This window comes from Mizuhopecten yessoensis, unplaced genomic scaffold (assembly GCF_002113885.1).
Source record: "Mizuhopecten yessoensis strain PY_sf001 unplaced genomic scaffold, ASM211388v2 scaffold4999.1, whole genome shotgun sequence".
Lineage (NCBI taxonomy): Eukaryota > Metazoa > Mollusca > Bivalvia > Pectinida > Pectinidae > Mizuhopecten > Mizuhopecten yessoensis.
Genome location: NW_018405827.1, coordinates 46617 through 70775, shown reverse-complemented (window position 1 = coordinate 70775; position 24159 = coordinate 46617). Strand labels below are relative to the sequence as shown.

General features: G+C 34.4%; 1 protein-coding gene across 4 annotated transcripts; it reads left to right on the top strand.

Moving 5' to 3' along the window:
- The first annotated feature begins 248 nt into the window (after positions 1–248).
- LOC110450102 (transcriptional activator protein Pur-beta-like) lies at positions 249–19158 on the top strand. 4 transcript variants are annotated; one of them, XM_021497361.1, is made up of 7 exons: positions 249–335; positions 1759–1868; positions 5525–5627; positions 8546–8664; positions 9180–9300; positions 12682–12788; positions 13199–19158. In XM_021497361.1, exons 1-7 carry the CDS (start codon positions 293–295, stop codon positions 13322–13324), a joined length of 729 nt encoding a protein of 242 aa, XP_021353036.1. In that variant the 5' UTR covers positions 249–292; the 3' UTR covers positions 13325–19158. The 4 variants fall into 4 exon arrangements, with proteins under 4 accessions (XP_021353036.1, XP_021353033.1, XP_021353034.1 ...); XM_021497358.1 differs by having other exon boundaries at positions 9180–9312; XM_021497359.1 differs by having other exon boundaries at positions 8546–8670.
- The last annotated feature ends 5001 nt before the right edge of the window (positions 19159–24159 follow it).

Sequence of the window (24159 nt, the reverse complement as noted above, 5' to 3'; positions counted from 1 at the left end):
GACGTCACTGAATGTCATAACTAGTTTGACCAATGCCAATCCGGAATTTCCAGCGTTGATGCACTCGTTACATATTTCCTAATTTAAAGAATGACACGAATACATCGATATTTGACATAATTATGTATGAAATAAATTACTGCTGTTCTTATTTTCACGCTTAAAATAATACTATTGGGTACAAGACGCATACTAATCACTGTTTTAATTTTAGAAGTTTACTTTTTCCTGACCTCATGAATAATTCATGAGGATTGAAAGGAGGCTTTGGCTGCATAGGAAGGGTTGCACCATGTCGGATCATGAGAGTGGTGACGAGACGCAGCAGGCCCAGGGTAGCTATCTAAATTTCACTTAACGCAAACTAATAACATATTTTAGTACTAATACTAATGTATTAGCATGCATTCCATGCATTTATGTTATGCTGACGTAGCTGTTTTGGTATGAAATACACAGAGGTTCATTTCAACTTTGTACACAATCACCAGCTCACTTTCGATTTTCGAAAATATAAACGAAATAATTGTATGACCTTTCTAAAACTTAGTACAGCCATGTATCTACAAAGTATTATGATGTCCATGAAGCAAGAATTATAAGTGACAACCACTAGAAGATGATAATCATACACGCGGAAGGTGGTTGAATGTCGGTGTCAGCTGAAAATCCAACATGGCGAGACCTGGCGATTACATCTGTCGTAAACTTGTGTGTATTTCTGAGAGAGTAGTTCTCTTGCTATTCAAAGTTTGTAGAGAAAGGTTACTTATTAAATCCCTTCTTCAACATAACTAAGTTAACACATTACACTGGCAGTTTAAGAAATACGAAAGTAAAATGTGCGGAAGTGTCGGAAGTGGACGTCTGCTCGTATTATTATGAAAGAAGGTGTATTTTTAAAGAATTTCATGAGTTACCGTCTATACGAAAAGCACAAAAAACGGATGCATGTTTTGTTTTAATATCACAATATTACTGGAAATGTCTTGACTTAATTGATAAGGCATGCATGTTTGTTAAAAATGTGATTTGACAGGTGAATTATAAGCGTTTGTTTGACCCAGATTGCATACAAGGTGGGAGTGGCCTTGAACCATGCATTCTGCACTGAGATGTGTAAAGTTACTTTTGGATATCCATAATACATTGCACTATGTCTTCATTCTGTTGTAGACTTTTTCACCTATATTCATCAATAAATGCAGTAAATGATGTGTACATACTGATATAAACATAAACATAATATCACAAACCAGTCACCATTTCCTCGGTATTAATTTCATATCGTTGACATAGGCCTGCTAGTACTACATTCTGCAATTATTTTTTTCTGTAGTAATTGACTTGATTAGCTGTTGTTTATTTTTAACATCAAATAATCATTCTCTGAGCCTTTTAAATTTAACTCAGCCGCAAGGCTGCTAACAGCACAACTAATGAAAGAAGGTCCTGTAATATGTTATTCCCATCTACATTTCTTACCATCAGTATTTCTGTTGGATATCCCAGCCAGCATAAGGACTCCATGCTCACCCTTAGGGTCCTGCTTTGGGCTGTTTATACCTGAAGCTTGCGTCCAACTAAAGATAACAGATATTTTTATAGAAATACCTGTGCTTTGATGTCCATCCAGGCTAGCATAAATAAATGTCACGGTAGTGGAATCTTTTTACATTTATGCTAGAGCTAGCTGTGATGATTGTTAATACAGAACTGGTATTTTAAAATACATAATGACAATATTTTTCATTTCAGGTGGGTCTGTTGAACAGGAACTGTGTACAAAAACTTTACAGATTCAGTCAAAAAGGTTCTATTTGGATGTCAAACAGAATCGTAGAGGACGGTTCATCAAAATAGCAGAAGTAAGTACATTCTTGTAACAAATAGATTAATCATTACAACTAACAGTGTTTTGAGTACCCAAGGACCATGTTTTCGTTTTATATTTGCCATTTTACTGGAAAGAAAATAGCTAGAAAAATCACTGTTTGGCAGTATGTTGTGCTTAAGGATTTTTATGTAAGATTTTGGTTGTTTTTGTATTGTTTCACGGCCCATTGACAATGCGAGTCATTTAGGGCAAAACTACACTTTGAAAGAAACATTCACACAAATGAATGCATCAAACTAGAATCATTAATTAGCAAATTACTCATTGCCGAGGCAACAATGATTCCTTCCTGACAGTTCAACTACTCCAGTCCATGTGAAATATGCTAGTCCAGCAATCACTATTGTTATTCCGGACCAAATGTTTGGCGTACATTTTCTACCTTTGAGTTGTTTTGAATCATATCATTTAAGCGTTTTAAAAGCCTCTGTAATATTCAGTGCAGTCAAGCGCTGCAGTAACCTGTCATGACATTGATGGAGTGAAGAATAATGCTTCGTTACGTGACGGGCAAAACACGGCAAACCACTACCAAAACCAAATCCAGTTAAGATGTTCATTTAATTATTGTACACATCAAACAATTTTTGTAAGTTTATTTTTCACTACTTCTCTACAGCTTCTTAATTAAGGTACTGGGCGAATGGACAGATGTTTTAGATCAAGGTTTATCCATAGTTTGCATTTACATGGACTTACAAAAAGCTTTTGATACCGTTCCACATAAAAGATTAATAAATAAAATGTCAATGTACAGGTTAAGTGAACAGGTTATTAAATGGATGACAAGTTTCATTTCAAAAAGAGAACAAATGGTATCGCTGAAAGGAGAAAATTCATGTTGGACTAAAATAACATCATGAGAGTCCCAAGGATCACCCCCTGGGACCCATTCTGTTCGTACTATATACATAAATGATCTTTGAGATAATATCAACTCTACTGGCTACCTTTTTGCTGATGATACTAAAATGTACAAAGTGATATGTGGGATTGAATATACAAATGATGTCCAGGTGGATGTGAAAAGACTCTACAAGTGGAGCCGAGCAACAAATGGCTGCTAAAATTTCATCCTGTAAAATCTATGCACATTGGTCGTGCGTCAATTGAACGAACATATTACTTAAGCAATGAAGCATTAAAAGAAGTATGCCATGAGAAGGATCTTAGAGTGATTGTAGATCTAGACAATGCCCTAACATCTAAAGACCAAATAAGTGTGCAGGTAAAAAAGGCAAATTCAATGTTCGCTATCATTCGACGAACTTTTCAATGTATGAATGAACGCACTTTTCCGGTATTATATAAACTCTAGTTAGAGTTTATCTAGAATATATTCAAACATGGTATGGTTCCCATATAAAGCTAAACATATTGATATGCTGAAATGAGTTCAATGAAGGGCAACGAAACAAATACTGGGATTTAGGGATCTACCATATCCGGAGTAGCTAAAAAAACTAAATCTACCTACTTTGAGTTACAGAAGTTCAAGAGGTGATGTCATAGAAATATACAAGATAAGAAGTGACCAGTGTCTATGATCGAAACGCATCAGATTTCCTTGAATTGCGGCAGGACTATTCCGAAAAGCATGGTCCCAAACTAGCTAGGGGGCAGGCATTCCAAACAACTTGACCCACAACATTCTAACATTGAAATAAAGAAAAACTTCTTTCTCTACAAGTAGTAAAACTATGGAACAGTCTTCCAGAGGGTGTAATATCAGCACCATCAATAAAAACATTTAAGAACAGACTTGATAAACACTGGATTGATCAGGAAATTATTTATGATTACGGAGCTTACATATATATATATGTATGTGATGTTCATACCCGAACTTTCATATATATGTGTACAAGTCTACATATATATTTAAAAAGCATGTTTGAGTCTGGTGGAGAAGATCATATAGATCCTGTATCGGAAAATAAACTAAACTTAACTTTATTAGTATTACAGTGGCCATGGTATCATATCAGATATTATGATAACTTGCTTATTATTATATTTTTTCAATGTACAGATGTACCAATTTTTTTCTATATAAACTAAGTAAACAATAAGACTCTTTCATGCCCAGGGGTTTTCAAATTTGGTAGCCGAGGGTTTTGTCAAATTTAAAAATCCTGATGGTGGAATTTACCTATCCTACACCCCTTGTCATGAAAGAGTATACTTTTTTTCTCTCATTCCAACTACAGAACAAGCTCATGCAGATACCATGAAAATGCTTTTGGACTGGGTACTATTGTGGAAATATCAACTTTTCCTCTGCGGTTTATTGACGAAAACGAATCTATCAGCGTGACTAAGCATACTCAATATTAGCAAACACAGTTTGCACTGAAAAATTAGTTTCATCTTTTTAATGTGAACCGTAAATATATTGTACAAGCACTAAAAGGATTTAATTTCATCACGTCGCCTTTTCTGCATTGCAGCATCAGAGTTTTCCAATTCTTTATGTCGCGTTATTGTTGAGCCATTGTACTTTGTGTCGTCACATCACGTGAAATGAGGTGTAAGATAGAAATCCCTTACACCCTATCTTACTTTGGACAGCTCTATTTTACACTCACGGAAATGAGAGATATATATGTTTAATCATAACATGGCGAAACATTGGACCCCACTTATTATATTTTTTTCTGCCGTGAATAGATTTAATAAGTTAAAAACTCAGGTAAGTTGTCTGTGTGTGACACCTGAACCGTAAGTCTGGCTGATTATAACTGTACATCGCCTAAGGTGATTGTTACACAGCACACCTAACCTGCCTTCCAGGTAAAATCAGACCTCGCTTCACCCCATCAGTGGAAAACGATAGATAGACCTTCACTTGCTGCTCAATTGTCATATATATATATGTTGCAGTCTAATCAAAACCTGTGCATTAGTTAATTGCTATCCAAAATACACTCTAGCTCTGTGTCAAATGGAAACGATAAGCCCTTCCATCATTTTCTAGCACAAATTCTGATAAAAAAACCAAGATGCATTTTTATAAACATGAGCAATAACCTTAACATGTCATGTTAGAAAACCATACCGATTTCAATGAAAATATTACTTCAGAAGGAAGTGGTGTGTTTTTAATCATTTAAACAATAGTTTTCCAACCGCATTGCAGGTTGATTTTCCATGTCTCTTTATAAGAAGTGTTGAAACCTGGGCATACTGCCCTGGTGCGGGAAATCAAAATTGTGAAGAATTCTTGATAATATTAAAAAGGGGAACATTTTGTCATTTATATGGTTGTTATTGTTTCTATGCAAATTACTTTCTCTTGTGAGGTAATTGACACATATTGCAGCAAAATATTAGGTTACGGGACAAATATAACACACTTTTTGTTGTTGTGTTTCCTTGAAAAGAATTTTGATTTCACAATTTTTGCAAAAGTTATTGCCCTTTGTTTACTTTGGCAATCTCCTACATTTTTCAACTGATCTTTGAAACTTGGTAAATCATAATATTCTCTGGCAAATATGATATCGTAATAAACAGTTTCCAGTTTCCACAGTACTACTACTCCTAGCTTCCCCGAAGTCATAATTATAAGTTGTATGCATGAGCCTTAATGATTACATAAATTCTCATACTGTTTCTTCTCAACAGGTTGGTGCAGGTGGGAAGAAAACTCGCCTCCTTCTGGCCATGTCTATAGCAGCTGAATTTAGAGATTATCTAACAGATTTCAGTGAACATTATGCTTCCCTCGGTAAGTTGTTAGTAAAAATTGATGCACTCCAACCAGGGTGACCTAATTATATAAGTTATTTCACTATTTGTGATCAGGAGACATCCCCTAGTAGATTACACAGAGGTCACGTATTTGTTTAAAGTTATATACAAAGGAATTGCTTTGTAGTAAACATGTTATACATTATGAAAACTGGATGGTTTAGTGGCAAACAGTTTTATTATTAGGAAGGTAATGATACATTTTCTTAAGATATTTGAGACAATTTATCTAGATACAGGACTCACCTACCATTTTGGATGTATTGCGATAAATATGATACTAAATGAACAGGAAACATAATAAAATCTTCTTCCAGATTTTGCTGGCTCAGAATTTTACAGTATTCATTTACAATTAAAACATAGACACTTTGAAATAATTCCATGCTGCTTTAGTTGTATGGGTAGTTACCGGTATACCCCCGCAGCGAAGTTAGGGGGGAGGGGTGTGTGTGTGTATATACTCGAATCACCCTGTCTGAATGTCTGTCTGTCGTCTACAGTAACTTGTCGGAAGCCTCCTCCTTAACTAACAGGTGGATTTCAGTGAAACTTTGCATGAATGATCAGTATTTTATGTAGTTGTGCACCGGCATTTAATTTGGGATTTCGACCCTTTTTGATGGAGGTATGCTCCTTTGTGCAAAATCCTTGTTACTGATGGGAGACGTGGATTGCTTTGCAATGCTTTGCCTTATTAGTAAGCGTTCAACTTACAATTCTGGTTTATATAGCAGCCAGGGTATTAGTTAGCCTTTGGCTTACAGTTCTAGTTTGTACTGTGCATAAGTTTTTCATTGCTAGGTGTTCAGTAAGCTCAGATCTTGTGGTCCTTGAATGCCATTTTGAATAAGTGGACACATTTCTGCAACTCTCTGCAGTTCTGTGTTATTTAAATTATAAGTACAGAATAAACCTCCCAGGTTTTTCCCACTATAAAAACAGGTTTTGATTTCTAGAGTGGTGGTGTAATAATACCTGTCATATTAATGGGTTTATGGTATTGCATTTACCATTTTTTTCTTGAGCATATGGTCGTCAGTTTCTCCATGTCTCTTTTTGACTGAGTGACCAAAACAGATGGTTTCTGGATTATTACTTTAAAAGGGTTTATCCTATCAAATTCGTGTGAATGATGCCCCAAAGGAAGGGGGAAAACCTATCGGCTTTAAGGTCCCCATGTCAAAAGTCAAGATCATAGAATCTATTTTAAATAATATATATATAAATTTGAGGAAATCACAAGTTTCTTGATGCTATAATTTTCATACCTTAACAACATTTTGATGGTTGATGGACCTTAGAAGTTACAACTGGGAAGGTCAAAGGTTAAGGTCACACTAGCTATAAAAATATTTATCAATGATAATTGTAAAACCATAACAATTAATTCTATGTAACTTGTAAGCCAATTTGGTTGAACGATGAATGAAGAGGAATGCCTATTGATTTTGGGATCACTGGGTAAAATTATCAAGGTCACAGAGGCTATCTAAATGTTTGGGAAGTGCTGGTTTTCAGATGCTGTCTCTTAAAAGATATTAGATTTAAAGCAAACTAAAATGGCTAATGCCCCTGAGGAGGATGGAGATATGTTTGAGTTTCAGGATATCTGTGGAAAAGCATTAGGATGATAGGTCTATAATTTGAGCATATGCCCCAACCACCTCCAAAAAAAAGAAAAAAACAGGAGGTTATAATTCAGGGATCATATGTTGGTTTCACTGACTTTTCCATCTTGTTCTTTGTATTTAATTTCAACTTCTTTAAGTTCTTTTTCAAAATCCTGAAGGACTAGAAAATATTGTTCTTGCTCTCTGACAGTACAGCTGTAACTACAAGTACATGTTTACACAACTTCCATCTGTTTTGTGATAGCAGTTTGACCAGGATGTCTGTAAATATTTTGTTTACATATATCATGATGACACACCATATACTGTACTCCATGAACTGTCATGTGACAACAGCTTTATATAACTTACAGTGTAGACAGGATTATAGTCCTGTTCAGATAGGAACAGCCGTAAAATCCAGCTGAAGAGATTTTATAACTCTAGATTGATGCTTTTGTTCATCATGTATAGTGCCTTTGAATAATTTTATATGACGCTTTATAACAAAAATTGTTTAATATTATTTGATGTAATATTGTTAAGTTTATTGATGTTGAAATGTGTGCTTGCCACCCAAACTAAGCAATCAAATCACCCTCAATTAAGAAATTTCTCATGCTGTCCCAACTTTAAATTTATCATACCAGTACATAGTAAACACTTTTAGATGTTTGTTTTACTTTTTACTCATGATTGGCTAAGTAATTTAATCTGTCACTAATTCCAGAGTGATCAGTAATATCTTTACCAAATTTCTAATAATTTGTTAATTCATAAATTACAAGATGGCCATTGAGGCCATGGGTGTGTGACTGGCTGAGATATATTCTCATATACTGGGCAATGTAATTGGGGAGGGTGAAGAAGGTATGATACATCTGTCCATCCTTCCATCTCTCCATCCCTCCATCCTTGGAGCCACCTTACTGAAATTATACTTTTAGAGATGATACAAGGTGGACACACTCTTTCCACTTCCAGCAATATATATAACATTTTCTGAATAAAATAACATCTGAATCAAGAACTTATGGATCTTTTGAATCCAGATAGCCTTCCTAAAGATGATATGTCAAAAGTTGTGCTATTAAGATACCAAAGAAAAGCTTTTGAATCCAGTTTCAGCTTCATGCAGATCACATACTTCCCAAAGATGTGGTTGTTTCAATTGTCCCTTCAGAATACATGGAAGTGTTGATTGAGAGCTCAATTTCTGAATCATAACCACAGGATGTGGGCGACTTGAAGGTCTGTTAATGTACCAGGGTTATTGTTGTAGGTCCTCCGAATCCAGACAGCCTTCCAGAAGATGGTAAACTGAAGAGTGAGACTATGGTGAAGGACAACAGACGATATTACCTAGACCTGAAAGAGAACCAGAGGGGCAGGTTTCTCAGGGTGAGTGTAAGTATCAAATTTTCAATCTACCTTTTGCTTTTTCGACTAGGTGTTGTAAAAGTGCATTAGTGTTTGTTGGATTAATTACCAATGGCCAATTGCAACAATATCATCACTCAAAGTTCACTCACCAATTTTTTGAGCATAGAAATTATACTTCATCACTTATTAATAAGCAAATTTCAACTGATTACAATGGTAGCCTAATTGAAAACACAATATTATCACAATATTATCAGGGAGGTATTCAGAATTATAGAAACGGGGATTTGATAACTCAATTAACTCATTAATTCACCCCTGAAATTTTGTAATGGAATATTCAAACCTTTGGTTTTGAAGAGTTCAAATGTGTCTTCAGGGATGAACAAGTTAAAGGTTTTCAGTTTTGATGGATTTTGAAGCAACCCCAAACTGTATACACATAGTACTAACCTTTATAGGTAATTTGATTTTCATCATTCCTTCAGAAATATTTCACAATCACATCATGTTGACTTACTTCATCACTACAGGTGTCTCAAACACGCACCAGAGGCGGACCACGTTCTCAAATAGCCATTCCGGCCCAAGGAATGATAGAATTTCGAGACTCCCTGACTGATATTCTAGATGAGTTTGGGACGGACGACCACGGTGAGTCTGATGGTACATATCATTTTGTTTTGTGAAGCTGTCCAGTACTCTGCTTTCTGCTTTTCTCTCTGTTTAAGGCCTGACAAATGTGTGTATCAGGAATCTTGACGAATCGTACTGTTTTCCTGGCAACTTGAAAAATTTCGAGCAATATTTTAAGCAAAAGAAAATTGTTTGCTAAGTTGTTGTTTTCCAATCTGATTAAAATCATCTGTTACATGGCTCCGCCTGAACATCTGAATGTGCCGCGGTCAGGGTCATGTTCAAGTGACCTTTAGAAGAACCAATCAGAGGCGCGCTGGCAAAAATTTGCCAGCGAATCGGAATATCATGGTTGATACATAAATAGCGAGGGGTATCGAACAGATTAGTTTTCCAAACAAATATGGTGGCGGGAACTGACGTTTCTGCGACGCCAAGGAAAAGTACCCATTGGGTAATAATTGCGTAGGCAACACCGCCATACAGTCTTTCTTCTCTAATAAAGTTTCGAATATCTTTTTCTGTTCAGGTTTCAGACGATCAATCTCAAATAACTTCAGAACTTTCGCATCATTCTCATCAATGTCCGCCATATTTGTTACAACTCCGAGCGCCCTTTTGAAAGAGGGTCTCTGATTGGTCAAAATTTAATGACCCTGACCGCTGCACACTCTGATGTTCAGGAGTAGTACGAAGTTAACGAAGCCATGTAACATACGATTTTAATCAGATTGGTTGTTTTCATACCAGAAAAAAAAGCAGGAATTTCCCCAAATGCCATATTTATATAAACTTTGTAAATGTGGCAGTGATTGATTAATTTTTACTGAAATATTGGTACAGTTCTGTAGTAAATTTAATTTTTACCCACAAATGTACAAAGTTTTAGATCTACACTTGTATATATCTAACCTGAAACACATGATATATATATTCATTTTGGGCCTTTTATTTATGATTCACGATTTCACAATCTTCTGAACATTTTGAACATTCATTTAAAACAAAAACATTTCAACTAACATTTGATCTATATATATTATAACATACTTATTTTTTTTAATTTTGTAATGAATTTGGATAATGAATTGAAAAAAATACCAAATTTGTTTTTCAATTTATAATGATGAAGTGATCCTTGTAAATTTCATGTATAATGATTACTGAATTAAAACAATGAAAAATCTAATATGAACATTGTGAAGTTAAAACCTTCTGATTTGATTATTACTATGCTTCCAAACTCTTGACTTATACTGTTATAATACTGCAATAATATGGTAAGTCTTTTTAATGTGGGATCAAAGATGGGGATGCAATTATTGCAGTGATATTTCAGAGACACCTGAAAAAGATGGATGGGCTTACTACCAGGCATGGGCTTATAGCTAGATAGCAGGGTATATTTTTGCAAAGCACTATATTTTTCAATTAAAGACAAATTCATCCAAAAAGATCATCCCAATCACAGTATACGTAGTACACATGTACATTTGCTTCTTTCATTGAATCGTATACAGAAAACATTAGGTAATTCACTACTTAACCCTTCAATTAATTACTTAATTCCTTCCAATGTTAAAATTTTAAGTAACTGTCTCTTAGGAAATAGTTTTTGTATTAATATTTCTTGTTGAATAATCCCATATAGAAATTTGAAAATAAAAGGAAGAAAGACTTTTGGTTAACGTTTCAATTGGATGCATGCAGCTCCAAAGCCCTGGAGCCCTATATAGTCCCAAAGTAGTTAAAAAACCAGTCTTGTATTATGCGCCAAGAATGGCTTTGTCACTGTCAGCCTCTGTTATTTCTGCAGGAATCATTGGCATTGCTTTGCTTGGTATTTCACATTTGTCTGATGTACAATAACAGTATTTTCACCCAGCTAATTTTTTTGCCATGCAAATTCAAAGAGTTCACTCGTCCATTGCTTTAAAACTAGGTATTAGCTTTAAATTTATGTATCACAATTTTTGCCTCAATGTTTAATTTACAATTTTACTCAAGACAAGTATATATTTCAAAGACATGGCTACCCTTGGTGATCGTTTTCACAGTATATACTTTCAAGAAAAATGTTAAAATGACTGGAATACAAGAGTTTATAATTTCTACATTGTTGAACTATTTTGTAAATCTCTCGTAGTCTGTATGGTAGACTATTCCTTTTAGACAATTATTCCTTGAGTGGTTAACAGAATTTTGCCATCCTATTTACTACGCGCATCAAGTTTCAAGTTGCTCAATGAAAACTTCAAACATGCTAATTTAGAAGAATTTGAAATGTTTTCTGTATTTACAATGTAAAACTAATATTAAAGAAGTCCATTTTTATTGTCCATATCAATACATTTTCTTGGTTGAAGTTCTATACACAGTATTTTAACAAGTCAAAGGTTAGAGGAATTTTCATTTTTTTTCAATTTTCACCGAATTTATTTGTGTTTTCTTTGGAGGTCTCAATTAGAGTACTAAATGATCATGAGGTGTTGCGTAATCAAAAGCCAAGTGTTTCTCCCACCCTCACTGAGTATCTCCCCTTTCTCTGGCAACCCCTAGATGCAGGTCTACATCCTAGATTTACTTGTGACATTACAATGAAAATTAAATCACTCTTTGACTTTTATAATGGCCAGCCTATAGTGAATTCCATTTAATAGTGAAGGCTGACGATTGATTATAATCGAAAATTGATTGGTTTGTCCTTTCCAATTCTGCTTATTGATTACAAATTTCATATTTAAATTGATATAATTTATTTTAAAATCAAAATGTCAAATGTATATATAATGTAAATTATGCACAGCTCTGAAAGTAATTTATTTAAATTTATGTTTTAATATATATGTGATTGACAAAACTGCATAGAAGATGCTTGTTATCCATTCATTATAAAACAACAAAACCTGAAAATGGTGTTTTCTCTTTATTTGGGTATTCAGCTTAAAAAGTTGTAAACCAATGATGAAATTGATCATCAATCACTTAACTGCTTGGATTACAAACCAATAATGATTGAAAACCGATTGCCAATCACTACCATTTAGGAATCCATCAACTAGTATTTACCGAACCTCACTAAACTTACTACTATAGTGGACGTCGCAACTCATTCTCCCTTGTATCATTACATTTAGATCAACAGCCTATTGCAGCATCCCTGCTATTCTCTCTCCCCCCNCTATTCCCTAGGTACCTCGAAAGTATATGACAAAACAGGAAATCTGAAATTCTGAACCCTTGAGCCGACTCGGGGGATTAAATTCTTGAATTCATTAATTTGTTGTTAAGGTAGAGAATAATGCTATTAGTCTACAGCTAAAATTATTTTATTACCTCCTTATGAATTTTTTTGTAGCTTTTTACTTTCAAGAATTCTTTTGTTTCATTGCTTTGTAGAAGGACAGAGCGAGCTACCTGATAGCAAGTACTTGAGAGTAGAAAACAAAGTGTTTTACTTCGACGTAGGATCAAATCGCCGTGGCGTCTACCTTAGAGTGTCCGAGGTAAGCACTGACTTGTGATACAATCTATCAAATGTTGTATTACAAGTAGATGTGTCGTGTCCTTTCAGGTGTTTATTAGCATCTACACTTAGGTCCATTGAACAGACCCATTGAATAGGCCCTAGACATGCATGCTATGAATGTGAACTGTTAAATGGACAATTTTATGCTGTCAATGGTTTGAAGAGTCAAATCCCAAAATTTTTCAAATTACCAAAAAGATCAACTTTTAAGATTTTGTAAAAAATTATACAAACTGTGTTATTGATGTGCTACAATCTCTTTCTTCTCTTTAATCAATCCAAAAATGTGTGTTAAGGATGAACTTCAGTATGTTAAAATTTCTACGTTTTCCTCTCCTTTTATTTCTCTCATTAAAAGTTTCTTTGATTGTTTTCTACTAATTTTAGGTCCGCACAAATTATCGTACCGCCATCACCATTCCTGAGAGGTCATGGGGAAGGTTTCGTGATATGTTATCAGAGTATGCGGACAGGCCTGGATCCAGTGCCAAGGGGGATAACAACAGCCAATAAACAAAAGGAGGAACAGAGGGAATGTGCTTTGTGATGAGGGTTGTTTTAGGATTGATACAAACTCATGGGTGATGCAGTTAAGGAAATATTATAATTCAGAGTCGAGCAGGCTATAGTGTGATTCTACAGCGAAAACACAGCTACTGAGGCATAAATATCGCTGTATACGCAGTGCTCCGCGAGGGCTGACCGAAGAATCATGAGCGCATGGAATTGTGTTCAAAATTGGTCATGACACAATCAGAAAAAAAAGGACCTGATTTGTCATAGACAAGACCCCATGGCCAAAGCAGTGAGAAACCGTTCTGATGAATAGGTCTATATAGTCTTTCAATGTTTTAGTATGATTGAAATCTAATATTTAAAAAAAGAAAACAGAACAGTTGACTTGCTGTACAAAGGCATTTTAATTGAATTAACATATTTGAGATGCTTATGTTTGAGCAGAATGCAATGAACGATTGTATGAATTCAGAGGATTTTTGTGTAGATTGTACACGAAATATTTACAGTGATACAAGGTACATTCATGCAACCATATCATTTTCCCTTTAGTTTTTTGTTTCTAAGACGAGTTATCATGAAGCACATTTCCTTCGTTTGCTTATAACACTTAAAGCAACTCTATGGGAGTGACCCTATTTTACATTCGTGAGATAGTGCTCCCTGGTAGACCGCAGTCTGTACAGTGTGTCACTTCATCGTCTTTGTGGAAAGTTTTCCGTGATTGTGTATAAATGATAGAACATGACATGGTGTGGGTTTAGCCTGTGGTTTTCGATGGTGTCGCCGGTGTCGCCAGTAGGGGCGTCATAGCTTTATGTAGAGTCGGTATTGGGATGTGATGTCGGGTTGAAATGCTCGAATTGTGGATCATGTGCATGCTTGTTGCCAGTCAGACTTGCGCTTTGTTGATTAACATACTCATGTTTCACAAGGTAGAAATCTGTTTGGATTGGGTTGAATTCAGCACATATTGCATCTTTGGATACGATGTATCCAGACATGGAAATCTGGTCAAATTAGCAGACCTGGCAAGCTCGATAGCATCACCATTCCACAAATTGTAATTGGCATTGAAGGCATCCGATTTGATTAAGTATGAATTTGGCCCATCACTTCTCTGGGTACATTGTATATTTATGGAAAATAGTTAAATTGACAGATCTGGACTTGGTTGAGAATTTGGTTGGTAGTTTGGCAAATGGCACAGTACATCCTCATGTAACCAGTTTGTGGATAGTTTGTGGTATGAGGGTGCTGGGACCTGGTGACAAGACAATGGGTAGGCTAGTCAGATCTATCAGAGAGTCAGTGAGTCTGTTGGGTAGTGTGGTTATGTGGTCTGTTTTGGTGCAGCAAAACAAGGTTTTAAGTTAGCCGTTGTGGGCTAGGGTCATTTTGTATTCCCCCCAGAACAGCTAGCAACATTGGATCAATGTGACTTCTTCTGATAAAAGTGCTTGTTTTTATTTTGAATATTCTTTAAAGCAAGTCAGAGCTGCTTTTTAACTCAAAATGACAGCTGAAAATGTGTTTTTATTATCAATTGGCGATTAAAATGACATCATTTTATATGACAATATTTTGTATACCTTGTATAAATTTATATATAAAAAAAAAAGAAGTTCAATGTTCAGACCACTAATGAAATTGATAATCATATGATCATTTACATATATATATAGAAATGATGGAGGAATTGCCATTGTCAAGCTTGCAAATATTCCGCTACCAGTACACTTGTACTGGGACGTAGTGAGAAGGGGAGGTAAGTCTAGTGTGCTACATTGTGATATTACATACATAAAATGTGTGCAGCCATTTGCTGCTTAAAACCTTGTGTCAGACCTTGTGTCAGTGTTTTGTGTTAAAATCTTACCCATATCTTTGACATTGTGTCAAATTGGTTCATTGATTACAATTCTGTAATCATGATTATTATTGATTATATCTTTTCAGCTTTCTGTCTTTTGGAAATTTCTGTTTTGAATTGGGTATGAAATCTGTACCTGAACATGTATTAATGTTCTTGCTAAAATAGTCACCAATTGGTAATTTGATTAGATTGTTTTCCGAACTAATTTTGGTCTATGTATAGATAAATATATATATTTAGGGTTTGGTGTCATATTATTTAAGCACAGAAGTTCACGTTGGGAGTACGTAATAATTGGACAAAAATTGCTGAATTTGCCTTGTATTTCACATATTATAGGCTGGTATTTATTTGATCTTTTTTGAAGTCTTGTTGACACTTGTACTTGTTATTACCTGTGAATAAGTTCATTCTGTTCTGTCTTTTCTTGCTATGGTTAATTTGTGCCACATCATGAGGGTGCGGCTATCACGTTGTAGCTATAATTAGTTAGGGCCGCGTTGCAATGGTGCCGCCTGTTACGTTGTAGCTATAATTAGTTGGTGCCGTATCATGAGGGTCTGGGCTTAAGATAGTCTGTTTTAATAGTTACTCAGTTAAGTAGTTTTATTCAGTCAGGTGATTGATTGTGAAATGCTATAGTAGATTGTTGCTTTATATATTATTGATATATATATACTATACATTTGTAGGATGAAGGAGGTTTGGATTCTTCATAAAATAATGTTATAATAGCAATTTGAAAGAACCGTGATGGATGCAGCTTTTCAAGATGGAACAACGGGTTTAGGAAACCAAAAATCTCACTAGCTCCGAGATCTCAAATCTTCTCTGAAACTACATTGAAGAAGCAAATGAACCAATCAGATGGTTTTGCAATTTCACCATCACTTGTGATCGGTTGATCCGGGTATGAAAATCAAAGAAGATTTGGAGGTCCTGGACGCTAAGTACTGGACATGTGAAAGTTATTATTATGGAAGGTTTTAAAATGTTTTCAAGGAAAGAGAAACTTTTTTTAATTCAACGATTTTAAGAGCTATATTTGTGTTATTATTTTTTGTTTTGAAGCAGTTATGTACTGATCATTCTGGGGCAACACGCAATATGTTGACTGTCAATTTTTTATAGTAAATCCAGTTGTAGCTATATATTCTTTATTTGTGGAATACAAAGTTATCCTCTAACAGTATGAGCTGCTCCCCCTTTGTTTTTTCCTTGTTAAATACAAAGTGATTTTAACAGTTTTTTGCTTTCTCAACATTGATGTTGTACTGTTTTATAATGCCATTTTCAGAAAAATGAAGGAATTAATTCTGTTACTCATATTAATGATATTTTAAATGTAACACAGTGTTCAGTTAATTGTGATGATTGATTGAAAAATGAACAAAAATGTAACATTATTCCCCAAAAAATATTAATTGATCAACAAAGAATAAAACCTCCATACTGGTATTGGGAAGATACTGTATGTTTCAAAGGGAGATAACTCGTACTGATGGAAGTCGGCCCTTCACAAATAGGTATTTAGAAATTCAAACCACTTCTTGTACCTACACGTTTTGTTAAACAACATTCATCATACATTTCACATTGTCAGATTTCAATGCATGCGTAAGCTGCAAGCTTTTTTTTTGGTTTTTATAGTCTCCTTATTTTTATGTTGTTATTATGTGTCTCAAGAGATTGTTATATTACAATACATACTAGTGCTATCAAATCATTTGTTTTCTCTTTTGAATTCTAAACTGAAAGATGCAAATTGTCCAACAACTTGATACAACTCGAGAAATAACAACAAAAAATTCCAGGTCCTGATTTCTTGAGAAAGTAGAATATGCCACAGTCCAGCTCACACTTTGTTTTCTGAAATCATTATATTTTGATATTGTTTGATGTAGTGTAATATGAATTCTGTTCACATTAATACAAATAAGAAATATTCAAAATGTTTTTATTATCAAATAAAAGTGAACTGTATTTTTTTTTATTTCTTTGTTTAAACTGAATCAGATAAAAATTTCATTATTTCCGAAGTCATAGGAAATCCGAAATCAGATTGTGCTGAAATATGGAAATGTGAATTTTTTTCAATTTGGAGATAATTTAATATAAAAATATAAAAAATTGTAGGTCGTATCTTTTCAAGAGATCAGGACTAGTTCGTTTTTCGTGTATCTAAGAGATATATATGTAGGAGGGAAAAATTCATTTTTGGAGGCCTTAATTATTTCATTTTTATTAACACTATTCCTGGCTCTATCATCGTCACTTCATTAACTAGTCATAATAATTGTTACCAAGAGTTTTACCAAGTTTTACAATCAATCGCGGTTTGGTGAACTCTGTTGTAAAGAAAAGTACAGTGAATGTATAGAAACAAGTTAGATTTAGAAGTGACAGGCATGGATAAGATATATCAAAGAATATCAAAAGTTGGCAAAGATAAAATATTTAAAGTTGGTGTGGATAAACTATTTCAAAGAAATATTAAAAGTTTGTAAGGACAAATATGAAAAGTTGGTATGAATAAAGGAATATTAAATGTTGGCATATTTTAAGTTGGTGTGGATAAAATATTTCACAGAAATATTGAAAGTTTGCAAGGACAAATACTTGAAGTTGGCAAGGATGAAATATTTCACAGAAATACTTAGTTGGCCATATATTTAAAAAAGGTAAGCACGGATAGAAATATATATAAATTGCCCTTGATGAAATATTTCACAAAAATATTTAAAGTTGGCAAAGATAGGAAGTTGTTCTTAAAAGCTGGAAAAAATATTTCATAAAAAAATAAAAGTTGGCAAAGACGGGAATTAATTAAAGTTGGCAAGGACTTTTGCAAAGATAAGATTATTGATAGTTGGTAAGGATAGAAATATTTCATGTGAAATATGGAACTGATTTATTTCAAAGTAGACAAGAAGAGAAAAGTGTTATAACGTTAACATTGCCAACAAATCAGTTGTTTTGGCCAGAGGGCCTACATTATATAGCGTATTAGTAATTTATTGACTGCTGCATAGATGCTACTCATTTATATTGTATGTATGCACTCCGGTATGATGTGTGCGTGTGTACAAAACCCAGCGTATATGTCTTTTTCTTTTTTTTTAATTTATCGTTGAAATAAGGTTAGGGAGGACTGTCAAATGGCAAATACTGTTATGTGAAATTCAGTTGCCATTTGTTAAACAAGTTGTTAACTATTAACTTAAAGCTATAAAACAACCACCTTAAGCATTAGTATACCTAGAATAATAATAAAACCATGCCATTTTCCAGCATTTCCATTACACAGAAACTTTATAAAAGTTGCACATACTTTTTTTCATTATCCCCTGTTTCGCCATGTAGAAGTTTATTTCTAGTTTCGGTTGCATTTGATTTTTGGTCTGTATTTGACACTACCGTCCATAGGTTTTGATCTATTTCCCTTTCGCTGTATTTCACTATACTTTTTTTCATCATTCATTTTTAGCCTTGGCTTTCACCGTGATATCCTTATTGCAGTATTTTATGCAGAGAAGGATATCGGTTGACAATTTACGAATACCTGCCATTCAATGGTATCCTGTTGGTCAACTTCTTGGAATATTGTAGCTTTCAGTTTTTCAATTGACGGGGAAATCTGTAAAGTGCTGAAAGGAGGATTTTCTTTCCGTGAAATCCTTTTCAGTATTAATTATTTCTTACAGCAGGTTCCTAGTTGTTGGGTACTTATTATTGTTAAGATGTTAATTTCTAACCTACGCCTGTCCCAAATAAGAGCAGAGTTGATGCCATGCATAGTATCCTTGAGACTATTTTTTTAAATACTAGAAAAGAAAAAAAAGTAGAAAAAATGTTATCATACTGAAATTCTTACGATCATGTACAGTACATTAAATGGAACAATCAAAGAGATGTTCTCAACTTTGTTGTGTAAGTATTAAAATTCATCATGTTTCACCAGTGTTTGTTTTTATTTTTAATTCAGCTGCTACACAGTGCCTGTGACCTTTTGCAAAGGTATGGCTGACAGTGACCCAGTTCTACTGAACCATGAAGTCTAAGTCTAGTCACGATATTTGATTTCAGCTGTGTGGAGTGAATAATTATCGAATCGTTCAATTAAATGACATTTGACCCACTTTTAAGGTCATTATTGAAAATGAAATTCATTGAAACTTGTTTTGCTTGGAAAAGAGGAAATTATGTTCACATAAATGACTTGGGCTAAATTTTAAGGTGACAGGTGAAATAGGTTATTATTCAAGTATTCTCAACAGGAACATGACAATAAGAGTCCTGGTATATTACTGGAGTTAGGGCCTTTTAATGGTGTTTTAATCTACAAACATCTTTTTCTGCATAACCATGAGGCTTAGAGATGTGACTACTGACATGAGGCTAAGAGATGTGACTACTGACATGAGGCTTAGAGATGTGACTACTGACATGAGGCTTAGAGATGCGACTACTGACATGAAGCTTAGAGATGCGACTACTGACATGAAGCTTAGAGATGTGACTACTGACATGAGGCTTAGAGATGTGACTACTGACATAAGGCTTAGAGATGTGACTACTGACATGATGCTTAGAGATGCCTACTGACATGAGGCTTAGAGATGTGACTACTGACATGAGGCTTAGAGATGTGACTTCTGACATGCGGCTTAGAGATGTGACTACTGACATGAGGCTTTAAGAGATGAGACTACTGACATGAGGCTTAGAGATGTGACTACTGACATGAGGCTTAGAGATGCGACTACTGACATGAAGCTTAGAGATGCGACTACTGACATGAAGCTTAGAGATGTGACTACTGACATGAGGCTTAGAGATGTGACTACTGGTATGAAGCCTGCTTGGATGCATTTGAATTATCTTTTCACACTTTCAGTGACACTAAGGTTGAATGAACAAAACCAAATCAGTAATGGTTGGCAATTCTTAAGTATGTTGGCCTCTTGTTCACCCCAGCACTGTCAACAGTTACTCTCTGTTTTTGCTTGAGAAAGATCTACTGTTCAGTCGACCTAGCTGTAAAACTATGTATCGGAATATATTGTGGGAGGTGATCAAAGTATTTTGGTAATGAAACTATATTTCTCCATCACTTCATACTATTGAAACCAGTAACAGGACTTGTAGGGCACTATTCTGTGACTATATTTGGCTTACTTAAGGCCCAAAGAGCCGTGTGAGCTTATGCCATGGTGGAGCATTCATTGCCCATCCATCAAGTTTTTCTTCAAAATAATGTTACGCGATGTAGTTCAGAATGTCTGAGTTGATTTTGAATAAATTTGGTCTAAAGCTTTGTAGGGCCAAACGACTGCTTTTTGTTTAAATGTAGGGCGTGTCGCTGTCCCACCACCTACCTTTTGGACAGAGGGGCAAAGCCCAATGGGGTATATACAGGTTGATCTTTTGAATTGTTCCTTTTGGGCCAAGGGGACTGAATTATTATCATAAATTATATATAAAGATCTGAACCATATTTCTGATGAAGCATCCTTGGTCTCTTTGACTAGGGAATCGGTTGTTATGTAGAGTGCAGCTCCCTATAAGGGGTAGGGAAGGACAGGGACAATTGGGTATTTTAACTACTGTATTTGAAAACCTCATCCTGAACAGTTGAACGCATTTCAACCAAATTTACTGTAAGGTATCTTGAATCAAATGTTGCTTAGAGGAAGGGTATTGCCTTGGAAATACTGAGAGTTGGAGCTAAATTAGGGAAATATTTACAATATTATAATTACTGAGAATATTTTGCCATGATTGCCAAAATATCCAGGATACATACAGTATATAGCAACACAGGTCCGATCCTCTGGTCCTATTGTTACTTTAAACAACTTTTCTGAAAAACCAATAGGCGTAAGAGGATCATATTTGGCCAGTAGAATACTGGGATGAATGGCTTTCAAGTTTGTTAAAATAAATGAGCTCGACCTTTGGAGGTCACAGGAATCAAAATCTGTTGAAATATTTCACTTCCACATAACGAGCAGGATTAGGATAATTATTCTTGGCCAGAAGCATGCTTGGCCAAGATGAAGAGCTTTCAACTTTGTTCCATTAAATGGCCTTGCCCCACGTGCAAGGTTACTAGGTCAAATTTGTTAAACTTTTTGACTCTTGTGCATACATTTGTATATGGGTAGCTGCATGCTTAGAAGAAGGGTTATACAATTTGTTCAATTAAATTACAATAATGTACTTTGACTCGCTTGCAAGGTTTGACTTGGGTCAAATTTGTTAAAATATTTGAAAGACTTCTTACAAGATACAAGAAATTGTATTTATAGTCGTATATATGAAAACAGAAACATTAGCTCTGAGGAGCTATTATTACGACAAAACATCAGAAAAAATATCACAGCAAGGTAACAAAGATATAAATTAACTACTAAGTATGAGAGAATTGATTAAACATATTAATTAAAAGTACATAGATAATAGCAAGCACAATCTTATGCAAAACTGCTGGGTGACTAAAAGCACATGGCTATATATATACATACATTTTGTATGCTAATATAGCTAAGTGTAAAAATTTACCGAATAAGCACTAATATAGTACAATCTAAAATACATACAGAGTATATGCATGGAGCATGATAAAGGAATAGTAAAAATAATGTCAAGAGGAATAATTAAAACATCTTCTAAATATCGAATAGGATGGAGAGTTTTAAATCAAATTAAAAAATATTTTAAGCAATTTCAGAGAGTTTAACTGTTGGCCAGTAGCATGCTGGCATTAAGAGCAACCACTTTTGTTTAAATACCTTTTTTATTTGATCGTCTTGCAAGACCACTGGTCAAGCGTGTTTCATATCTTAAATTACTCTTTAGAATAAACAAATAGGTTTTGGTGGAATGATGGTATCTCTGTGACACCAATTAAGCCAGAGACGTATATTACTGGCTTTATATGTCTCTGATTAAGCCTACGTGTTCTTGTTTAAGGTGTGAGGATCAAGCACAGGGCTAGCAACGATTTATATCCGGGATAAGAATAAAAATAGCGAGAAAAAATCTCGCTATTTTTATTCGCATCCCATACGTACATGTAAGCAGCAGGTTGAGCCGTAGGTGGTGGGCACGTCTATCAAATTTTATTTTGAATAGATAAGACTTATCGGGTTCGACGATTTACAGGAACGGGCAGGAACGGGCAGAAACGGGCAGGAACGGGCAGCAATCTATTAATAATTATATACATTAATGAATATATATATTAGATACATTTAAGTATCATTATCGGGTATAAGATCTATTTGATAAAAGGATTGCAATTACATGATCGAGGCAGAATCGGACTAAATTATATATATACATTTATGACGATATTACTTATGATACCTACATTTATAGTATCATATATTTTTTTTTATCGGGTATAAGATATATTTGATAAAAGAATTGCAAGGAATTAAGAGTATTGTATTGATATGGATCGGGCAGGAACGGGCGACGATTTACAGGAACGGACAGAAACGGGCGACGATTTACAGGAACGGACAGAAACGGGGGAGGATCGGACTTATTTATATATATTTATTGTATATATTTAATTATCTTTTTCGGGTATAAGGTATATTTGATAAAAGAATTGCAATTACATGATCGGAGCATAATCGGACTGAAATATATATATATATATTTATGTCGTCATTACTTACGATACCTATATTGATATTATTATATAATTTTTATCGGGTATAAGATATATTTGATAAAAAGATTGCATCGAAATAAGAGTATTGTATTGATATGGATCGGGCAGGAACGGGCGACGATTTACAGGAACGGACAGAAACGGGGGAGGATCGGACTTATTTATATATATTTATTGTATATTTTTAATTATCCTTTTATCATGCAATTACATGATCGGGGCAGAATCGGACTGAATTATATAAATACATTTATGTCAATATTACTTATGATACCTACATTTCTAGTATCATGTTTTTTTTTTATCGGGTATAAGATATATTTGATAAAAGAATTGCAATTACAGGAACGGGGCAGGATCGGACTAAATTATATATATTTATAAATTGCCAGGCCGAGGTTCCAATATATGTCTCTGGTTTATTCTATCAAAAAAGGTTGTTCAAAGAATTATATATTACATATATAATAAATATGTATCTGGGTTATTTTCTCATTTATATATATGACATTGTTATTGGGATGTCATAACACATGAAACATTGGAAATGACATTATGATAACCAAATTTTAATAACTTCATAACTTATACTCAACTCTTAATAAATAGCATGAATATATTTTGAGTGAATGAATTGGTGTTAATGTGTAGATTACCATCCAATCACGTCTACGATCTTAAAAAAATAATCATTAAGATTATATTAATCCTTTGTTCTTGTACTTATTGATGTGCAGACGGTTAACAGTTCAATCAAATGAAACTTCTAAGTATCTTTCAAAGAAAATACGCAATTTTCCAACTCAAAAAAGTGACATCAGTCTGAAAATTAAATATTATTCTATATGTAAATACAGGGATGTGTAGTCCACGTGTTTTACGTAAATAAATATTGAAGTCCATATGTTGGATTGTTTGGCCACATAGGCCTTATCTGTTATAGAAAAACAATGCTGTATATTAATTGTATATGTATCGTAGAAAGAAAAACGGTGAAACGCTTTAAGTTTCAATTTTCAAAGGCCGGTGTGGTCAAAACCGATTATCTAATTCCGTAATAGTAGACAATAGACTTCTTGTTCTAACAAAAACGTACATTGATGACTCTGTCAGCAAATTTCTTAGCCATCAATCACCTTGCGACACAAGCCAATCATCGTTACAGGTAAGTACCCCACCTTATCAGTGACCCCGCCCTCCTGTGAACACATATGTTCTAGTTCTTTATTAACTTTAAGTCTTGCGACTTATCAGTGTAAACATATATTA

What these genes read in the sequence shown, in the direction of transcription:
- LOC110450102 (XM_021497357.1), top strand. Translation starts at nt 293, where the DNA reads ATGTCGGATCATGAGAGTGGTGACGAGACGCAGCAGGCCCAGG. An exon ending in CGAGACGCAGCAGGCCCAGG is followed by an intron (nt 336 to 1,758) that starts GTAGCTATCTAA and finishes TTTTCATTTCAG; the next exon opens with GTGGGTCTGTTGAACAGGAA. An exon ending in GCAGGTTTCTCAGGGTGAGT is followed by an intron (nt 8,671 to 9,179) that starts GTAAGTATCAAA and finishes TCATCACTACAG; the next exon opens with GTGTCTCAAACACGCACCAG.